Here is a 20047-nt window from a genome sequence, read left to right on the forward strand (position 1 = left end):
GTGTTATAGTCGGAATGTGAGGTGTCCTTCATAAGCTCATGTGTTGGAACACTTGGTCCCCAGCTGATGGCACTATTTGGGAAAATTATGGACTTATAAGGAGATGGAGCCTGGCTGGAGGAAGTATGTTGTTGGGGTGAGCTTTAAGGCTTTTTAGAATGACTCTACTTCCAAGTCTGCTGACATATGCAAAGGGCTAGCCTCATGCTTCTGTTACCATTTCTACCCTGCCATGATGGACTGTACCCCTCTGGAACTGTGGGCCAAAATAAGCCCTTTCTCTCCACAGGCTGCTTTTGCTGGGGTATTTAACCACAGCAACAGAAATGAAATACACGGAAGTTTGGAATGCTTTCTGACCATGCTCTGCCAGGAGGATTTGGCCATACACATGCCTTCTCTAGCTCCGAGACTGTCTACAGCCATTCCTTGGGCAGAAGTAGGCATCACTATTTCCTTTTGTTTGATCCTTTCATTTGTCTCAAAGAGTCGAGAGCCACCAGCATCCAGGAAGAAGGAAAAGGGAAATCCTCCACCACCGGGGTTTCTGGATGGGTTTAGTACTTGTAGTAGCCGCTGTCCCACGGAACACCTCATGGCAAGCATTTTATAGGATCTCTACATTTAATCCTCTTCAGTGTTATGTGACAGGGGCTTTGGGCTCAGTTATGGAAATGTAATTTAGTCCTCTTTGCAGAGTAGCAGGAGGAGGAGTTAAAAATTGCCCCTTGAGCCTTTGAGTATTTCTGTAAAGACCTGGAGAGAATTTCAGCAAGTTGAGGGTAGGGCAGTGAAAAGCAGCTCAGAGATGCTGCCCGAGTTTGAATGGCAAAGGTTTGTGACCATTAGGCCCATGGATACCCCAGAAACATTCAAAGTTAATTTGCTTGTCTGTTGGGTTTCCTTACCTCTACTCTAATTTCCTTGTCTCATTTTTCTGTTTTCTTACCTCTTCGCTTTGAATTAGCCCATCACGGCTCATCTGGGTCTTGACCATCCTGTTTAGATACGAGCTGATGACATCGTGTCTTGGCATTTTCTAGTGGGAGAAAATGCTTGGCCTTGTTCATGGACTAAGTCACATTTTCGGGGCTGGTCCACCTATGAGTCTGTAGCTCCTGGGTCAAGTATTCCAGCCAATTAAAAGGCAGAGGGCAGAGCTGGCAGGAACCCCGAGTCTCTGGGTAGGACTCACACAAGGCAGACTTCATGGTTACTGTGTATAGTACACGGTGGGATAACATAATTATTGGAAGCTCATCTCCCAAGACCATTGCCCTCAGTTCTCTGTGGATTCATCAGGAGCCCTTGACCTCACTGGGACTTCTTTACGTTCTGGAAAGCACACCCTAACAGACGCTGGTTTCTGCCTGGAGCCCCAAATTGCTTCTGAGGACATGGGAACCATACAAAAGTCAGAATTTATTTCTTGCCCATGATCCCATGCCCAGCAGATATGACTTCTGAGATCGCAAGGGGCTTGAGGGCTGCCACTGCTCTCTAGTGTTAACCCCCAGAAGGCACTGTTGTGTAGATGGTTGTGAAAGAGATGCTCTTACATCATCTGGAGGAGATGGAATGAGAAGCAGGCAGGTTTTGGGGTATGAAAGCCTTTGTCATTTTATTTTACAATAAAAAATTCTAACAGCGTATGAACACTCTGTTCCCGGCAGAGGCAAAGGACGTACAAAGTTAATTAGAAAGCAAAGCATTGAAATAACAACAGCTACATTCAAAGCTCCTGTTCAGTACTTTGCCCAGTGCATCCAAAGTGGTTTGAGAGCATCCCAGTCTGGGTTTTTCCCAGCCAGAGTCAAAGCACGCGTGGAAACACTTCCATACCCTCCAAACCACAAGCGACCAACAACGATAACAGCAACTCCATGTGGGAATTACAAACTGCAAAATTCCTTTCCTTTTCCTTGGTAAGAAGTTGTGTCATCGAACACATGATAACATAAATTAACTCAGTGGGTAGCAGGAGCTGGATCAAACCGAACTGGGAAACGAATGTTTTCCATAGCAAATTCTTCCGATATGCTTTCCAAACCATGTTCAGACACATTACACATGCTCCTCACGACCGCCATGGTGGGTAGGAAGGACAGATGCTAGTCCTGACCCATGACGAGTTACAGACTAGTTCAAAGTGAGTCACTCGAGTTCCAGAATATTTACACCTTCTCAAAATTTCCAGTCCAACACCACTCCTATTCTCTTGTTTGGTACATTTCCCTTTTCTTTTCTCTCCTTCATTTATGTGTGGGTGGAGGAGAGTTTAGACCCAAAGAAGAGATGAGCGAGAGGAAGGTGAGACCGGGGTTAATTTATGTAAAGTACACTGGATGGCCTCCTTCCATCACTTACAAGAGTCTGAGCAAGGACAAAACAATTAGTCTCTAGATTTATCATAGGATGTTCTAGACTTATAATAGGATGACTCTAACTCAAGGGCGGGTTTGACCTCTGAGGACAAATTCCACCTTCTCAAAATTTCCCTCTTTTGGAAACTTACAGAATTAAAGCAACTCAACATCTTCTAAGAGAATCTGCTTCTGGTACAATGAATTTCCTAAATCCCCCTTTTTAGAAACGCCTACACTTCAGTATTCACCGCCACCTAGAATTCTGTAAGAGTTCACGTAAGCCATCGGGAGCCCATTCAGTTCCCGGGACACTAACTTCTTAGAGCTGGAAGGTCAGACAGAGCCTCTGAAGCATCGTTTTCACCTGAAACCAATTTTGTTTCAAGTAGACTCTACGGAGAGGCTCATCAGTCTTCTCATCCATGCAAATGTGTGGCGGGGAGCCACATGAGCAGCACCTGAGCTAAGGCCATGCAATTCAATTTACAAGTGTTGATTGTCAGCTGAGCTGAGCTGAGCTGAGCATGACACTAAGTTAACCAGGCCTTGGTCAGAGATCTCTTCTGGGGCCCAGCAGTGGCATTCAGGAACTAGTGTGGTGAGGGGTGGGAAGTGTGTGGGGGCAGTCTAGTCAGTCGGCAGGGGGTTCAGGAATGTGCACGCTCACCTGCTGTCTGAGTGGGAGAGGCTCTTCCCGCGGTGGGGGGCAGTTTCCAGAGGACCGCCCTTTAGGGGTATGGTCAGTTCCAGTTTGGGGCAGGTTCCTTTAGGGAGTTCTGCTTCTGCTCCCTGATCAGGCTCCCTGATCAACAAGAGATCCTGCCAAAAGGGTCCATCTAGGGACCACGTCTGTAGGACATAACCCTGGCTCTTTGCTTACAGCTGACTGGGCACCTGACCTGAGGGCAGCTTATCTACAGGCAGATGCGAATTGGACCCATCAGATTCTCAAGCATTTGCCTAAAGGGAGCTCAAGGCCGCTAGTCTGAGAGTGGTCTGCAGTGGGGGGTGGGGGGGACTGCGGTGCAGGTCCTGAGGTCCGTGTTTGGTTCTAGACTCACTAATGAGGGAGCTGGTTGGTCCAGGCAAGCAAGAGGGTGAAGCAGGTGTGTTGAGAGAAACAGAGCAAAGCAGAGGAGGAGAGCGCCAGGGAAAGAGCTATCAGGAAGAAGGGTTGCTTGATGCCTTCCCTGCCTTTTGCCACACCTGCATTTTGCTTCTGCAATTTATCTCTGTGTCTTTCAGTCAGCCCCTGGCTGAAGTAAGGCCGAACAGGTTTCCTTGAGAAGTTCCAAGACTGGAACTCCTTTGAGGTTGGACTAGATGGCAGGATGGAACTTGTGATACTTGGACCCCATCAGGGACAAGCTGAATTATACTTACACCTTGAAAGTCTTGGACTGTAATTGGAAAGGGAAGTCCAGATTCTAAATTCAGGGTTAAGGCCAAAGCTTTTTCTCCAACGTGAAAACTCCTTCACATTCATTATACACTGAATTGTGAGCACTTGTGTGCTGTGTGGAAAAAATGAGGCTCATTTATATGAAATCTTCCTTCCTTCCTTCCTTCCTTCCTTCCTTCTCTTTCTTCCTGTTTTTCTTTTCGAGACAGGGTTTCTCTGTAGCTTTGGAGCCTGTCCTAGAACTAGTTCTTGTAGACCAGGCTGGCCTCAAACTCACAGAGATCTGCCTGCCTCTGCCTCCCAAGTACTGGGACTAAAGGTGTGTGCCACCACCACCCAGCTGAAATCAATATTTCTTGATCCATTTCAATTTTTGCCTGGTAGGGAAGCATTTCTTTTACTTGGAAGTAAGAATTTTACAATGTTTTCTAGTCTACCTACCCTCAAGCTCAGATATTATTTTTTTTCTTGAGTCAACGTTATTCAGAAATTGCATGTTTTGGTTTATGTCTTTTTGGGAGGGGGTTCTTAAAATAACAAGTAGACGGTATTACCTCTCCTGGCACAGTAGATGGCATTACCTCTCCTGGGACAGTGTCCTTCAAATAGGCTCCTTCGGGCTCTGTAGCTCAGAGCTGCCACCCTGTTCCCACACAAGCCTCAGGTCAGAGGTACCAGGCCATGCGAGAGACCCTTATGTTCTTGGCTTTCTGGCTCACCTGGACCCAGAAGTGACAGTGTCAGGGCTTCCTTGCCTGCCTTTTTTGACCCGTGGTGCTGGATAAGTAAGTTACCCCCACTGGCTTTCAAGGACATTGTTTCTTCAGTGCTATTTTCTGGAATAAATTGGTCCCCCCACCCCCGTATTTTTTGGCAAGAGTATTATGGAGTTACTCACTTGATCCTTGCCTACTTTTTAAATTTCTGGGCACAGTTAAAGAAATGTGTCTCCAACAAAGTGTACAGGCAACATGGTCAAAGGGAGAGCAGGCTGGGGCATGAATCAGCAGAGGCGGGCTCAACCCTCAATGTGTCTGGATGTGGGTTTTTTCCTTCCAAGTCACTGAGATCCTCTGTGGCTTCTGTGCCTGTCTGGAAGAGCTTGACAATCTGAGCTCACTGCTGCCTCCTCTGTGCTCTCACGGAACTCCGTGTTCACACCTCTGTGGCGATTCCCCTCTGAACTCCTCAGAGTCTCCTGTTCTGGGACCTAACACCTCTATAAGCCAAGGAGACTCTTTAGGGAAGGGAATCACATCTTTGTCCCAGAAGGCTTTAACCATGGTGGAAAAATATGAACTCATTAATTTTTTTTTAATAATTTAAGGTTTTCTTTAACAGACTTCTTGTACCCATGGAATCTAGTTTAATAGTATTTGATTTATCATGCGATATTTTAATTGTCTCAATGAACTAAATATTCCATGGGGTTCTGTGAAGACCCCGGTGAGCTGTAGTTCCACTACCCTGGCAATCTGGAGCCACACCACAGCTAACCCTAGAGCCATGATCTGGAAACTCTTGGAACCCAGAGCTTACACACTGTCTTTTGAAGCATTCATATTCTGTAGTCTAGAAACGTCTCTCTCATATTCCAAACATTTACCAAGTCCACACAGTACTGTGCTGATGAAATATTGGCATTATTGATAAAGTGGACCAATGTAGCTGGCTGTAGAAGACTGACATAGTTTGCATGAAAAGGCTGAGTTTCTTTGGCTCTTTGTTCATTCAAGTGCATCAGATGCCCGTCTGGATAGATTTAGGCTTTGTATTCATCTGTCGGTAAAACCCTGCACTCTCCACAGTGTTCTGCAAGCTGATTTCAGGTTTGGACTACAACTGGCCATTGGTAGAAATATACCATATATACACACGGAAATTACAAAAATACATTTTTATTTATAGCTGATTTTGTATTAAGTAACAAAAAACTAACACTATGAAAGATCAACCAGCATACTAAAAGGACACTATCTAATGCCACCCCCCACAAGAGACTTGTCATCTCGGAACATTCCAGAAAGGACAGTTTGCCAGAGGGAAATAAAAAGAGCTTCTTGGGCAAGTCTGTGCTTTGACAGTTTGAGTCCCCCAGTCTAATCAGTTCCAATCCTACTCTTCTCTCAACCTCCTTTCAGTAAAGACCAAAGAAACTCATGGAGACAATGGATAGATGGGTTCAGAGGGGCATAGGTACAGCTGAAGCAAGATGGGTCATGGGTGAAGGCAGGGTAGGACCTTATTCTGCAACAGACACCAAATAAGCCCCCTGACATCATACATGACTCCCAAAATTGGGGAGGAAACTCAGGGTTCCCTTTTCCTCTGGTACCCCAAATCAGTCTTATTTGCACAGAGGAGTCATCAGTGTACCCCAGAGCTGCAAGGCAGTGTTTCCACCCAGGACTCTGTAGGCTGATGTGTCATGCCAGGAAGAGTAGCATGTGACAGCACCATCCTAAGGTAGCATCTTGCCATCTCAGCAAACATCCTCCTGCGTTCATCCACCACGGAGAACTGGTGAACTCCAGACTTTTAAAAATATGTTTTGCATTTCATCATCCCAAATCAGATTTTCTACATTTACAAGTTTCTAGAAGCAGAGGTTGCAGGGTGGGGTGACCGTGGATCCATCTTTCCCATCTCTACCATAATCAATAATGGTTTTCTTTGTACCGCTAGCAGCACGCGCTAGACTCCACTATGGAGGAGACAGATCTTGTTAAAGTTGCTGTATCTATTATTTCCCCAGGATGGCCGGGTTCTCAGGCCATCTTCAATACAAAGAAAAACCTCCGCAAATAACTGCTTCTCTTTTACAGGCTCCCAAGCCTCTTAGCACCGATTCCCTTTCATGTGGATCCCAATTTGCAGAAGACTTTATTTTCAAAATGACAGCACCTTTTAAACAGCCTGTCCACGCAAGCCCACCGTTCTGGTTCATCGTCTCTCTTTCTCTTGGCCTTTAATTAGCAGGTGTGTGTTTTGGGGGGCAGAAAGGACTATTTATAGGCACAGCCACTGGAACTGATTTCCATCCAATTCATTTGACTTTGAACATGAGCCTTTAAAAGCAAAGAGACTCGAGTTTCTTGGCTGGAGAGTCCGTATTTCCCTTACAGACTAGAGGTGATTTTGAAAGCGGTCACGGTCATGGCTCAATGAGAGGGTACAGTCTGGTGGTTAATCACACTCCTGTGTTGCCTTTAACACAGAAAGAGAACATGCAGAGGCCGCTGAAGACAGAGAGGCAGTCTCTCCCTTCTGACGGTTTACTAAAATGGGACACTGGACAGGAACCTGCAGGCTAGCTAGTGCCTCTCACAACTAGGGCTCCTTCAGGAAATTCCACCCACAGTTCAAACATTCAGCCCAGCAGAACATCAAATGCAGGGTCCCAGCTAGGGACCTGCTGACCCACAGTTGGCTGCAGGAGTCAGAATCCAGTTGTTCACAAGTTTTCTGCTTCCCAGCAGCCTCACTGTTGATGTTTTTTTTTGAATTTGAGGATGAGAAAGACCCATGCATTGTCTGGAGACCCCACACATCAGTGGAGAGGAACCCAAAGCCTGTTTGTTGCCTCACAGTCTTCAAGGGCAGATTCCCTCAGGGCTGAGGCATTAGACCTGGAACTCAAACATGTCTGTCTGCTTCTTGGCCAGCTTGGCCACTTCCTCCCGGATCGCCTTCACGAGGGCTGCAGTGGAAATATTGGTCAACGGGGTGTCTGGAGGCTCATTTTCTGTCAGGCTCTGCTGTGAGGCCGCTGTGGAGGGGACAGGGGCCTGCTCTAGGCTTGGGTGAAGATTGGTTGGTTGGCTGTACTGGCGAGGGAGCCTGGAGGGTGAACTCTGTTGATAACGCGACCGGGGATAGGCTTCGATGTACCCAGGAAGAGGGACCTGCATAAGAGGTTGGGAGAGAGAAGGAACTCACATTAGGAGGGAGCTCAAGGTACAGGATGTACTCAATACTGGAAGCAGGCTGGCGGAGGAGGTCAAGGAAACAGGTTTAGAGAAGTGAAACCCTGCATTACCACAGCTATCAGCCTATCAGTGCTGTGAACCCAAGGGCATCTGGAGCCAGTTTCCTTACAAACAGCCATCTTGCACTCACTCAGTATGCTGGCTACAGGAATTAAATAGGTGTTCTTCAACTCTGCTGAAAACTTTAAGAACACACCCGCGCTCACAGCTAAACGACCCTGCCTTTCCTTTTAACTTAAGCATAGCTGAGTAAACAGAACTCTTGCAAGGGAACTCAGGGGCTTTTTACAAATAACAGCAGCCTGCATCCGTTGAGCCCTAATGATTTTCACACAGTATCTCATCTAATTCTGCAAGCAACAATCTCCTCATCTCTGTTTCATAGGGGAGGACACTGCAGCCGAGGGTACCACCATCAAAGGAAACACAGCCACCAAGCCCAGACATGCTCTGCACAGGTGTACCTGGCTCCAAGCACTGGGAATTAATTAATTTGTGCACTATAGTGTTTTGGATGTAGGTGCACTATCACATTCTTGAAAAAAAAACTCCTTTCATTAAAAGAGGGAGACACATCATTCTCTACTTAAACATACAGAAGTCTCTATGAATAAAGACAAGCAAAAGGTTTAGAATCTATGACTATCTCGCCCACAGAAACAGTACACACATGGGCTGCTATTTGGTCCACAAAGACCTTTCTATCCCAGGATGCTGGCTGGAATGCTGTGGATGCAGGCACAGGACTGTGGGGCAGGCAGAGAACATGTGTCGGGAGTCCACTTCAGGTTCAGGAGGTAAGATAGGCAGGTCAGACAGGTGGAAAAACAAGAGCTAAGGTACAGGGGTGCAGAGTGGTGTGCTGGGTGGGGATGGTGTCCCCAGGCTGTTCCGTTTAAAGCAACTGAATGCTAGTCCATGGGGCATGTGCTTCTTTAGTGGACCCACCTACTGTCCTGGACACACTTGTGAGAAATAAAGGCTGTTTCTATAGTGGGCCTGGAACTCACAGAACATCATGCTGGTCTTGTGACTGTGGTGGCCCTTCCAGCTCTGCCTCCTGACTTCTGGTATTACAGACATGCATTACCACACCTGACCTCCTTCCCCATTGACAGACATGCTCATCTGGGCCTGCTGGGGAGGATGGGGTAGGAGAGGATGGAGCAGGGGAGGATGGAATGGGGGGATGGAGCTGGGGAGGATGGAACAGGGGAGAAGGAGCTGGGGAGGATGGAGCTGAGGAGGATGGAGCTGGGGAAGATGGGGCAGGGGAGAAGGAGCTGGGGAGGATGGAGCTGAGGAGGATGGAGCTGAGGAGGATGGAGTTGGGGAGGATGGAGTAGGGGAAGATGGGGCAGGGGAGGATGGGGCAGGGGAGGATGGAGTCGGGGAGGATGGGGCAGGAGAGGATGGAGCAGGGGAGGATGGAATGGGGGGATGGAGCTGGGGAGGATGAACAGGGGAGAAGGAGCTGGGGAGGATGGAGCTGAGGAGGATGGAGTTGGGGAAGATGGGGCAGGGGAGAAGGAGCTGGGGAGGATGGAGCTGAGGAGGATGGAGTTGGGGAAGATGGGGCAGGGGAGAAGGAGCTGGGGAGGATGGAGCTGAGGAGGATTGAGTTGGGGAAGATGGGGCAGGGGAGAAGGAGCTGGGGAGGATGGAGCTGAGGAGGATGGAGTTGGGGAGGATGGAGTAGGGGAGGATGGAGCTGGAGAAGATGGAGCAGGGGAGGATGGAGCTGGGGAGGATGAAGTAGGGGAGGATGAAGCTGGGGAAGATGGAGCAGGGGAGGATGGAGTAGGGGAGGATGGAGCTGGAGAAGATGGAGCAGGGGAGGATGGAGCTGGGGGGATGGAGCAGGGGAGGATGGAGCTGGGGAGGATGAAGTAGGGGAGGATGGAGCAGAGGAAGATGAAGCAGGGGAAGATGGAGAATGGAGCAGGGCAGCTGTCCTAACCTCTTCAGCCTGCTAAAATCAGATATCACTGACCAAGGAGCTGATAAGGAATGGAAATTTATTTTTATACTCATGAAGACTGGAGACTCCAGCGCCTGGTGAGAGGCTGCTTCCTGGTTCTTGACAGCTGTCTTTTCCTGTCACCCACATGACAGGAGCAGCAGGGCAGCTCATGGGCTTCTTTTATAAGAACATAATTCTATTCACAGTATTTGACCTCACAAACCAGCCACCCGCCCAAGACCTCACCGTGACACTGTGGAACTCAGCGTGTGAGTCGGGTAGAGGGACACAAACATTCAGACATTGGGACAGGGGAGTACATGGTAGGATGCAGGATGCTCTCTCTGATAGTCCCTCTTGAGAAGGTAAGTGTCTGAGATCACGGGCTGGGAACCCTTGTTGGGTGTCAGCAGAGAAGTCAGCCTCAGCAAGGTCATTCGGGGTGAATCCGGCAGAAGTGAGCTCTGAGGCTACCTCAGCGGTTCAGGTGAGGCCGCGAGAGCTCACTTGACAGAAGTTACTGCACTGATGACTTAAGCTTGAGTCTGGGGTTTAAATTTCACCACGAGACCCTGCCAATAAAATAAAGCAGCAAAAAGCTGCTCATGTCTCTATGTACAAGGGCTGGACAGCTTTCCCTGTACTTTAGAGGAAACCCAGCGGGGCACTGTCCCACTTATCCAGCCACAAGAGCTCAGAATATGCGGATGACTGGAGCTGACCAAGAACCAGGGCCACAATACAGGAAGCCTTTCGGATCTCAGCTTCAAATTTCCATTCTTCCAGGGACATTTTCCAGCCTGCCACCAGCCAATGGCCCCTGCAAAATGTTTTCATGAGGTCGGTCTAGAGTGGCAGGCATTCTTCCTGGGCCATCATCACCTGTCCCAGGTCAGCAGTTCTGAGAAGGCAGGACTCCACCCACCGTCACTTTGGTGACATCACATATGCCCAGAATTATGTCTAGCAGAGAGTAGGAACTCTCCCAGAGCCTGGGGTTCTAGGCACAGTCTGGAAATCACTGAAGGACGCTCAGTAGGTGTCGAATGTGTGGGGTGGAAGCCAATACACTTCAAACTCATATAACCGCATGAACCGGAGTGGAAAGAGTCAATAAACGACCCTTTGTGACATCAAGTCTTGGTGCTAGTGGCTAGAACCAGCAAGGAAAAGGTAACTAGGCAACTGGGGTTGTCTCAGGGTAGTACTTAGAAGTGGGGAAGATAAGGAAACAGGTTCTTTGGCAAGCTCCGTTATACTTGGCTGGCCAGAGTCCAGGGCTGCAAACACGTCTGCTCCTTGACAGACATCACCAATCGATCCAGCAATGCTCCTGATCAGTCTGTGTGGCGATTCTGAGTGTAAACTTCCCCTCACAGGTTCATGCATTTGAAGTTGATCCTTAGCTGGTGGTAATGTGTGGGAAGGTTCTGGAATCTTTCAGGGGTGGAGCCTTGCTGAATGGAGTGTGTCTCTGAGGGTGACCCTTGAGGTCTTCAAGCATGGCCTCACTTCTTGTTCACTCTGCTTCCTGACCGCAGGTGCAATATGACCAGCAGCCTCCTGCTTCTGTTGTCACATGTGATGGACAGTGTCTCCTTTAACTGAAGCCAAGACAGACCTTTCTTTCCTTAACTGACTTCTTGTCAGACTAGTTTGTCACGACAATGAGAAAATAGCAAACAAACCCTGAGGCCTCCCCTGGAAGCTTCTCTAGCACCAAGGGTGAAATTGATGTGACAATTTCACACCTGGTTTTAGGTGATTTGGGGGACCAGGAAGGTCAGGCACCTAAGTGAAGGCGGGGGTCTTGTTTTCTCACATCAGTATAGAGGACATGCAATCTTTTTAATCAGCTCAAATGGGGTGTCTTTCTCTCGTTGACTTTCTGAGCTCCCTGTACTCACTTGCTCTGAATCTCCATACAGCACAGCTTGCACCATGCTGGGCACACTTCTCAGCTGAGCTACAGGTGATAGCTGGGCTCCCAGAAAGACCTACCCAGGCTGCAGCATTAAAAAGAGCCAGGGAAACTCAACCTCTTTCACAGTATTGGGGAGGATTTGGGAATGATTCCATCATCCTGTCAGGAAGGTGAGGTTGGCATTTGCTGAGGTCTTTCGTCTTCTTCTCTAAGGTGATGTGAACCCAAGGGCGTCTGGATGAAGCCGAAAGCCTGGGGAAGCTATGTGGGTTAAGCATCTTGAGGACAAGGACCAAGGGTTTGGAAAATACTTCCTTTGACTCCCGCAGAAGACATAGCTATCCAAGCTGCAGGCTTCCAGCCTGACCAGGGCACCATGCATGTCGTCCCCTCTGAAAAGAGCATGCATTATTTCCACATTTCAAGGCTTATAGAGTCAAACACTTTGTAATTGACCAGCCCTACTCAATGATGCCAACTGTTTAGAGATACACCAATGCAAACCAGTCTGGAAATCAGGAGGGCTGAGAAAAGAGAGTCAGACACGGTGGCTCAGCACTAGGGGGCGTTAAGGCAGGTTTGCCAGAGTTCACTTTTTGGCCTTGACTTCACAGTACGTAGTGAATTCCAAGCTAGTTTGGGCTTAGGAACCAAACCTTGTCTCAAAACTAAACAAGCAGAACAACGGCAAAACTGACCTCAAAATTAAAACAAACAAAAAAGAATGGAAAAAAACAAAACAAAACAACAAAACCACAAAAGAAAGGTAAAGATGGGACCGTCCCAGCCAAACAGATGCCACGACATCACAGGTTAGACCCGCTGACCTAACAGCAAGCTACGACATCCCAGGTTAGACCCGATGACCTAAGAGCATGCTATTACATCCCAGGTTAGACCCGCTGACCTAACAGCAGGCTATGACATCCCAGGTTAGACCTGCTGACCTAACAGCAAGCTATGACATCCCAGGTTAGACCCGCTGACCTAACAGCAAGCTATGACATCCCAGGTTAGACCTGCTGACCTAATATCAGGGAATCCTCCAGTTCCTCTCCCAGAGTTTACTTACTCCAACTTAGCAAACAGTTTAAATGAGCTCAGGCATGTTTCATGTGCAGAGGACAGCACATTAGGAAAAGCACAAGTCAGGATGTGGAGATGCTGACAGCATAAAGTGCCAGCCGGGAGGAAGCTCATGCAAAGAAAAACCACATCAAGCCATTCTATCAAGCCCAGAGGTTACTAGTTTGTAGATACTGAACGAAAAGCCAGAATCCCCAAACCATGAAAGCCCAGCCTCCGAACGCCTCCTGAGAGGGAACTGTAAGACTTCGTCAGGACGCTGAGCCGCTCGCAGAAGACGCTTCAGTCAAGCTACGCCCACTTAAAAGGAGCGTTCATTTCAGAATACTTTATATGCAGCGTGGCATGCATTTTTTATGCTTTAGAAACCAAAGAAGTAAGCATTGGACAACAGGACAGTTTATATACAGGATTGCCCCTCTGGTGGTGGTGTTGAAACTCAGGTCACTACAGACTGCACGGTATGGTGACCTCAGAGGTTTGGACAAAGGCATTGCCAGACTCCTGCAGCAAGGTGTTTTCCAATGCTAGGAATTCATTCCAAAGGCAGAGACCAACTCTGAAAGTGACTAAAGAATACAGGAATGCCAGGTTCAGCTTAACCTGCCTTTCTCATTTACACCAGGTGAGCTCACTCAGGGACCAGACAGTCTACTACAGACACCGTAGGTGACACTCCCTTTTTTTTTTTTAAATGGCCACACCTGGCAAGTCCAAAGACAGGTGTATCTGTGTCACACACCTATGAGGAATGAAGGGAGACAGCAAATGCTTGGGTGGAAATCAAGCAGGAAGTCTTTGCATCGGCCATATGGCGGTTTTAGGGTTTCTGACCCTTCATTTGCTGACATTCGATCTAAAATCTTGTAGAATGTGACAGTGGAAAGAAATAAATTGGATAAACACTTTGGAGTCAGACTGGTGTGAATTCTAACTTCGGCCTTGGCTCTTATCGAGTTACATCACGTGACTAAACCTCAGTGCTTTATCTGCGAAATGGGAGTAGTCATAAAACTCGCATGATCAAATTTACCGTGAAGATTAAATAAGGCAGTTTAATGGAACACTTGAACGGGTCTGGCATACAGAAAATACTAAACAGATGGTAGTTATTACTATAAAACTGATTTGGTTACGGTCCCCTTGCCAGGAAGAGATAGATTGCATTCTAGGAAACAAGCCTCAAATTCCTCCATCAAAGGTCACACGCCTCACCGCACCACCACCCAAATGGCTCACCTCAGCCACCGGCATGGTGGGAGGTCCTGAGAGAACCACAGCCCAGTCTCTGTTTTCCACCTCCTTTTCCCCTAGAGGTGTGCCCAGCGAGGGAACCCTTGTGAGAGCAATAGCAAGGGTCTCACCGAATCAGCCCACTGGCTCGGGAGCTCATTCTCCCCTGCATAGGACATCCAGGCCTGGTTCCTGTAGGAGGAGGGAGGTGTTGGGATGAAGTAGCCGGTGAAGCCAGGTCTGTTGGCAGCCGGGATGGCAAACACCGCTGGCACTGTGTTACCTGCACAGAGGAAGTGGGTGGGAGGTCAGAAGAGGCTGGACTCTGGATCCACACCCCTACCCGCAAGAGCCAGATAAACTCCATTTCACAGACTACCAGGCTGCCTGCTGGGCCTCAAATCTCAGCGACTCAGGCCTGAGTGAGGGGCATGTTCTTGGCTATAATATCGAAGCACCTCCATCCATACAGGGCAGGGAGCCCCTGGGTACACAGACGCCATCCAATGTAGAGCTGCGCCTGCTGCAGTGGCTGAAACTCTAGGTAATGCATCAGCGAAGAGGGCGGCTGAGGTAGAAGGCACCTGGCTCCCCTTAGTAGATCTCTTCCAAGTTCCCTGTGACTGCCAAGGGAAGCAGGTGGTGCCCTACTCAGGGTATCTGGCATGGAGGTCAAGTGGGGCTAAGATCCAAGCTGTGCTTTCTTTGTAGGGGTGGGCGCTGCATCCACCTTTTTCAATGTCTTGAGAAGCTTCATGGGCTAGCAGTGCCTCAATTTCCCCACTGTCCTAAAGAGGGAGTAGAGTCCAGCTGGCACCCTTCCCACTGAACCTGCATGAACTCCAGCTCAGGAAGCTGGGAATCTAGGGAGGACTCTGACATTGGTCCAGGCTAGGGGATGCAGAGGAAAAGGTCATTGGGGAGGCGGTAGGAAACCTTGTTCTGCAGTCCCAGCCCCCATCACCTGCCTAGTCAATATGGCAGGCATCATCTGTTGTGGCTCAGACTAGCTTCCTTGGCTTTGAAGGTCCAACTCCTCCTATAGAGACCGCATCCTCTCCCTCATCCTACCTGATAGCCTTGATCTCTCCAGAGGAAGGACACCTTGGGTACAGGTGCTTTCTTCCCACGAGGGCATGTGGTTTTAAAGCTTTTTTATAAAAGGAATCAAAAGGAATGATTTCACCAGAGGAATTCCCAGAAACCACAAATGGTTTAGTAAGTGTTGGCAAGAGGTGCTGGCAGGTTTAACCATAAAGGTATGCCATGAACACAATAAAAATTCAACCAGACCACATACAAATGAGGGCGGGTGCAAACCTCCAGTTCCTTTTTTTGTCATTTTCAGTTTGACACAAAAACTGGAAATGACTCCTATATCTACCAGAGGAATGGACTGTTGCAGGTTATGTCACAGGACACCCACAAGGCAGTGGAAATGAATGGCTAGCCTGTGCTCATAGCACCATCAGGAGAAATACCTCAAACAATGTTTAAAAAAAAACAGTGCAAAAAGGAGTGTGTTGTAAGTGATTTATACAAGTTTAAAATGCATATAGCATTAGCACATATTTTTAAATAGGAACACAACACAACACAGGTCTAAAACCCATGACCCAAGGACCATGACCACCTTGGGGAAGGATGGCTGGCTAAATGCGTCATGCTGTGGAGGTAAAATAAATAGAAACCTGAAATACGACAAAATATTAACAAAATTTTGATGTTAGCATAACTAGGCATTTTGCAGTTTCTCCTTCCTTCCTTCCTTCCTTCCTTCCTTCCTTCTTTTTAAAAGAAATAAAACCAGCAGCTCCTCTGACGGATACTAGCAAAGTCAGAGGACCCAGACATGTGGTGGCTCTGGTTCCCAACGGTGGCAGTTTGTGTGGACCGGGGAGGCCTCATTACAGGGAACAGGGTTTTTCTCCTCTGTCTCACCTGAGTAATTCAAAGCCGACTGATCCAACTGCGTCACCGACACGGGACCTCTGGACACCTGGGCAAACGAGGCACTGTCATGCAACTGGGTGGACTCGGGTCCTGTGGACTCCGCCATTCGGGTCTTGCTGCCGATATCTGAGGTGGACCTGGGCAGGGCAGAGGGACTGTGTAACGTGAGCATGCCTCAGGCACCAAGCAGTCACATTACATTTCAAGGTGGCATGATGCCGTCAAGCCCCTGCTCTCCTGATGTCCTGGGACGGATTTGCCACCAATAGCAATAGGAGCGCTGGTGGCGTCTGCATGGCGGGGGGCACCCAGACCTGCAGCAGTGGGGTCAGTTTCGTTTTGTTTTTCCATTGGAGGTTAGCTCTCTAAGGATGGCTCTGGGTAGTAGAATATTTAATTTCCATGTAAAAGCAACAAGGCACAGTTGGGTAGACCTAGGAGGAGAAGACATGAGCAGTAGCCAATGAGATGGACACCTTTACCTCTAAACTGCATTCCTGGGCTAACGCTCTGGGTCTCCATGAAGGAAAGTGACAGCCTCGTGTAGGTGGGGATGGCAGATGGTGCCGAGGGTGGGGTGGGGGATTGGCAGAAGAAATGGACAGATGACGGCTGCCAGAAGACCTGCCGCGAAGATCTATCTGATCTGAGTGGTACACACAGGAATAGCTCAGAACCCTCTGTGCTTCCTTAGGGAGGCTAGGAAGATCCGACAACACGCAGGCTGGGAGGTGGGGTGGGGGGGTCAGTGTGGGCTCTCCCTTTCTCATCCTGCCTTCCCTGTCCTGCAGCTCTGCCTCGGGTGACCCTTTCCAGGAACTTGTGGATCTTTCCCTATACACTCTGCTGAGAGCCTTTCTGAGAATCCTAGAGAGTTTACATCAGGAGCCCAAGGAGCAAGGTGATCTGTGTGGCAGACTAGGCAACAGACCCTTGGTCAGCTTCTTAGCACCCCGCCCTGGACAGCACTGGCCTCAAGGCCGTTGTCAACTGAACCATCAGAACTGGAAACAGTATCTTCTCTAGGGAAACTCACTTTCAGTTTTTTAAGCATCTTCACAAAGGCCATGCCTGTGGCCCACAGAGGAGCTGACGAGTATGTTGGGGGAGGTTGTGGAGCAGCGCCGGAACAGTGACCCACGCATTCCCCAGGGTTATCCCCAGCCTGGGTATCAGAATTAGTTCATCCTTCCCCAGAGCTCTTGGTTTTCCTGTCTCCTGTCCCACTTTCTCAAGGACCTGTGCTGGCTGTATCAGCACAAAGAGCTGGGTTAACAACTACCTCATGCTGAGACGCACGAGTTCCGCCTCTCTGCAAAGTCAAGTCTGGGAGTGGGTAGCCCAGACCCGCTCTCCCTGGCCCCTGAGACACTGCCCTATAAGTAACAAGGGGACTTCTGGGTATGCGAGCACAGGATGAGGAGCCAAGCTTCTTATTATGTCAGGGTATGGGCAATCAAGGTACAGGGCGATTGACCTGGGCGTTTTTGATTGTGGGGTCGCAGGGGCTTTTTGTTTAGAAAGACATACTGGGGTCTCCACTTCCCTTATGATACTCCTGTGCCCTTAAACTCGGGGCAGGGAATGGAAAGAGTTTCCTGGGACAACCATTCACAGGACTAGACAGTTTGGGGATCAAATCTTCCCCAAATATCTCAAACAAAGTCAAGAACTGAATGCATTACCGCCTGAGGGAAGCCACAGCTACAGGGCCTGTCCTGGGAGGTACGGGAGGCGGGGGAGAGCCCATGACCATTTCAGGAAGCTGGGAAAACCTGTAAGCCTGTGGAGAGACAAGCAAATTAGAGGTTGCTGTTAAAGCCAGTATCACCCAGTACACAGCTTCTTCTTTACGGAGGAAGCCCAATTCCAGTGGCCAGACTCTAAGTTCTTCCTCACAGGCCTTCCCTAGATCTTCCTTAATGCAGTCCCCAGTCTCATCTCTCTGAGGCTCTCTGGTTTGCGTGGCCCCGGCAGTCTCAGAACCCTTCAGTAGCCTTAGAACACTCTCTCCTCCTTGGCTGTGCGCTGGCAAATGCTGCTCCTTCTTCCTGGCAGGATTTTCTCCTGGTTATGCCACAGTTCCTTCCTTCATGCCATTCATCCTGTCCCATACTCCCCCTTTCTCTGTCTAAGAAAATGAGTGCTTTTTGGCTAAATTATATGGCTGCTTGCTTATTTATTATCTGCCGCCAGCTTGACTGTAATCTGAGGTGTTAAGGGCCAGGTTTTGTTGTCAGTAATATCACACCCGGAATAGCGCATAGCAGAAGATCAATAATGTCAGACTCAAAGAAGGAATGAATGAATCATTGGGGGCAGTTTCCTTGGTCGCGGAACCCTAGTTTAATGTGGAAAGGAATGGATTTGGGGGGCAGGAGGAGCCGATGAGCAGACTTTAAACTCCTAGGTAAGTCTGGTGACCTCTGTGGACTTCAGAGTCCTCTTCTGAAGTGGACACATCAATGCTGTGCTCAGGGGGTTCCTGAGGAGACAGGCAAGGCCCCGTGTGTGCACGGGCTTTGTAACCCAAGCAAAGACTTTAGTTAACATGTGAGGGGATAAAAGAAAGACAGACAGGATCAGAGAGGCCTCTGCCTACTACTCTGCCAAAGCCTACTATAGCGAGAGAAAAATTTAGAGATGCCCTTGGGGTAGACAAAGCTCAGCGAGTCTTTTTAGGGTTGTGTGCTTGCCTGTCGGACTCTCACAGAATACGATGGCAAGCCTTTAAACCCCAACGCATCAGCACATGCTGAAGCAAGGGGTCTCCACAAACAGGGTTCCTTGAGCCGAAAGAGGTCCCCGCCCCCATCTAGCCTTACAGCAAACAGCACACCTGTCGGGGCTACCCCACGGAATTGCGGTGAGGCCTCAGAGAAAGCACACGTTTTTAATATTCCAGGAAAACTGTGAGCTGTAGGGAATTGCTAAGGACAACTCTGGTACCCCTCCTTCCCCTGCATCTTAGCAAAACTAAAACAAAACTGGGAGCTGATACCAGAGGTGGAAACAGAGAACAGGAAGCAAATGCAAAAGATGTGGCTCCCCAGAAGACAAGCTGGGTAGCCCGTGTCCGATTGTGAGATCAGGCTTCAGCACAGGGCATGTGGTTGAGGTGTGCATGTGCCTGGCCTTTCCTCACGGGGTGGCTGGTGAGGTTCCAAGGAACACAAAATTCTCTTTAGAGTGGGGTCTATCTAAAGTGGGCTCATAGGATTAGTACAATTAAAAATTAGTTAGGAGCTATCCTACTAGCAAGAGCTTATGGAACATACCAGAGGGAAGAATGAAAGTCAGTACCAAGAACACAGGCATAGACTTTTAAAGACTTCTAAGCTTCAATTGTCCAGACATAAAGCAAACAAATAAACAAAAAATTAACTCGTAAGAAATGCTTTTGAAGAGATAAATGACCAGGGCTGATGGATCATTGATTAAGAACACACACTGTTCTTCCACAGGACCCAAGTTTAGTTCCCAGCAGCCATATCAGACAGCTCACAACTGCCTAAAACCTTAGCTCCAACACCTTTTTCTGATCCTGTGGGAACGACACTCACATGTACAAAACCCCACATTCTCACATAGCACATATCACATACTTTAAAATAAATACACATTTTTAAAAAATAGCATTAACTGCTCCAGTTGGGGTGCCACCAGGAATGCTATATCATACTCTGAACAACAACTTTCAGGCATGTGTTGGGGAAATAACGCATGCATTCAGACTGATGAAGAGAGAATTAAGAAACTTGGAAACAGAGCTGAGGAACTTAGTAAAAATGAATTTTAAAAAGAGGAAGTTGAAAATATAAAAAGAAGAGATGCAGAGTTGGGGGATGGACAGGTCTGACATTGGCATCTGGATGCTGAAGGGCAGAAGCAGAGAAAAGCTGTTGAGCATCTTCCTACATACGCTCCACTTTATCCTTGTAGGCAGGTATGCAGGGTCTCCCACCATCTGCAGCAAGTGCTCCATCCACCGAGCCATCTTCACATATCTATGAAACTATTTGTCAGACATGAAACAAGCACATGAAAGCAGTGTGCCCGGTTGAAACTGGGGAGAGAATGGCTTAGTAAATTTGGCCCTTGTCCTGTTTCATGATGGTTTCCTGCGGAGCT

The 20047-nt window shown here is 48.4% G+C and overlaps 1 protein-coding gene across 4 annotated transcripts in view; it reads right to left on the reverse strand.

Annotated features, from left to right (window-relative positions):
- Positions 1 to 1594: 1594 nt before the first annotated feature.
- Kiaa1549l (KIAA1549 like) overlaps positions 1595 to 20047 on the reverse strand; it is a 269359-nt gene continuing 250906 nt past the window's right edge. For all 4 annotated transcript variants that reach the window (XM_041678800.1, XM_041678799.1, XM_041678798.1 and 1 more), the window contains 4 exons: positions 17602 to 17699; positions 15905 to 16053; positions 14095 to 14246; positions 1595 to 7673 (listed from right to left, as the gene is read on the reverse strand). In XM_041678800.1, the coding sequence (XP_041534734.1) occupies positions 7392 to 7673; positions 14095 to 14246; positions 15905 to 16053; positions 17602 to 17699 (681 nt within the window). In that variant the 3' untranslated portion in view covers positions 1595 to 7391. The remainder of the gene's footprint in view (positions 7674 to 14094; positions 14247 to 15904; positions 16054 to 17601; positions 17700 to 20047) is intronic.

This window comes from Microtus oregoni, unplaced genomic scaffold (assembly GCF_018167655.1).
Source record: "Microtus oregoni isolate MIOR12 unplaced genomic scaffold, Mior012 000031F_ref0000149, whole genome shotgun sequence".
NCBI lineage: Eukaryota > Metazoa > Chordata > Mammalia > Rodentia > Cricetidae > Microtus > Microtus oregoni.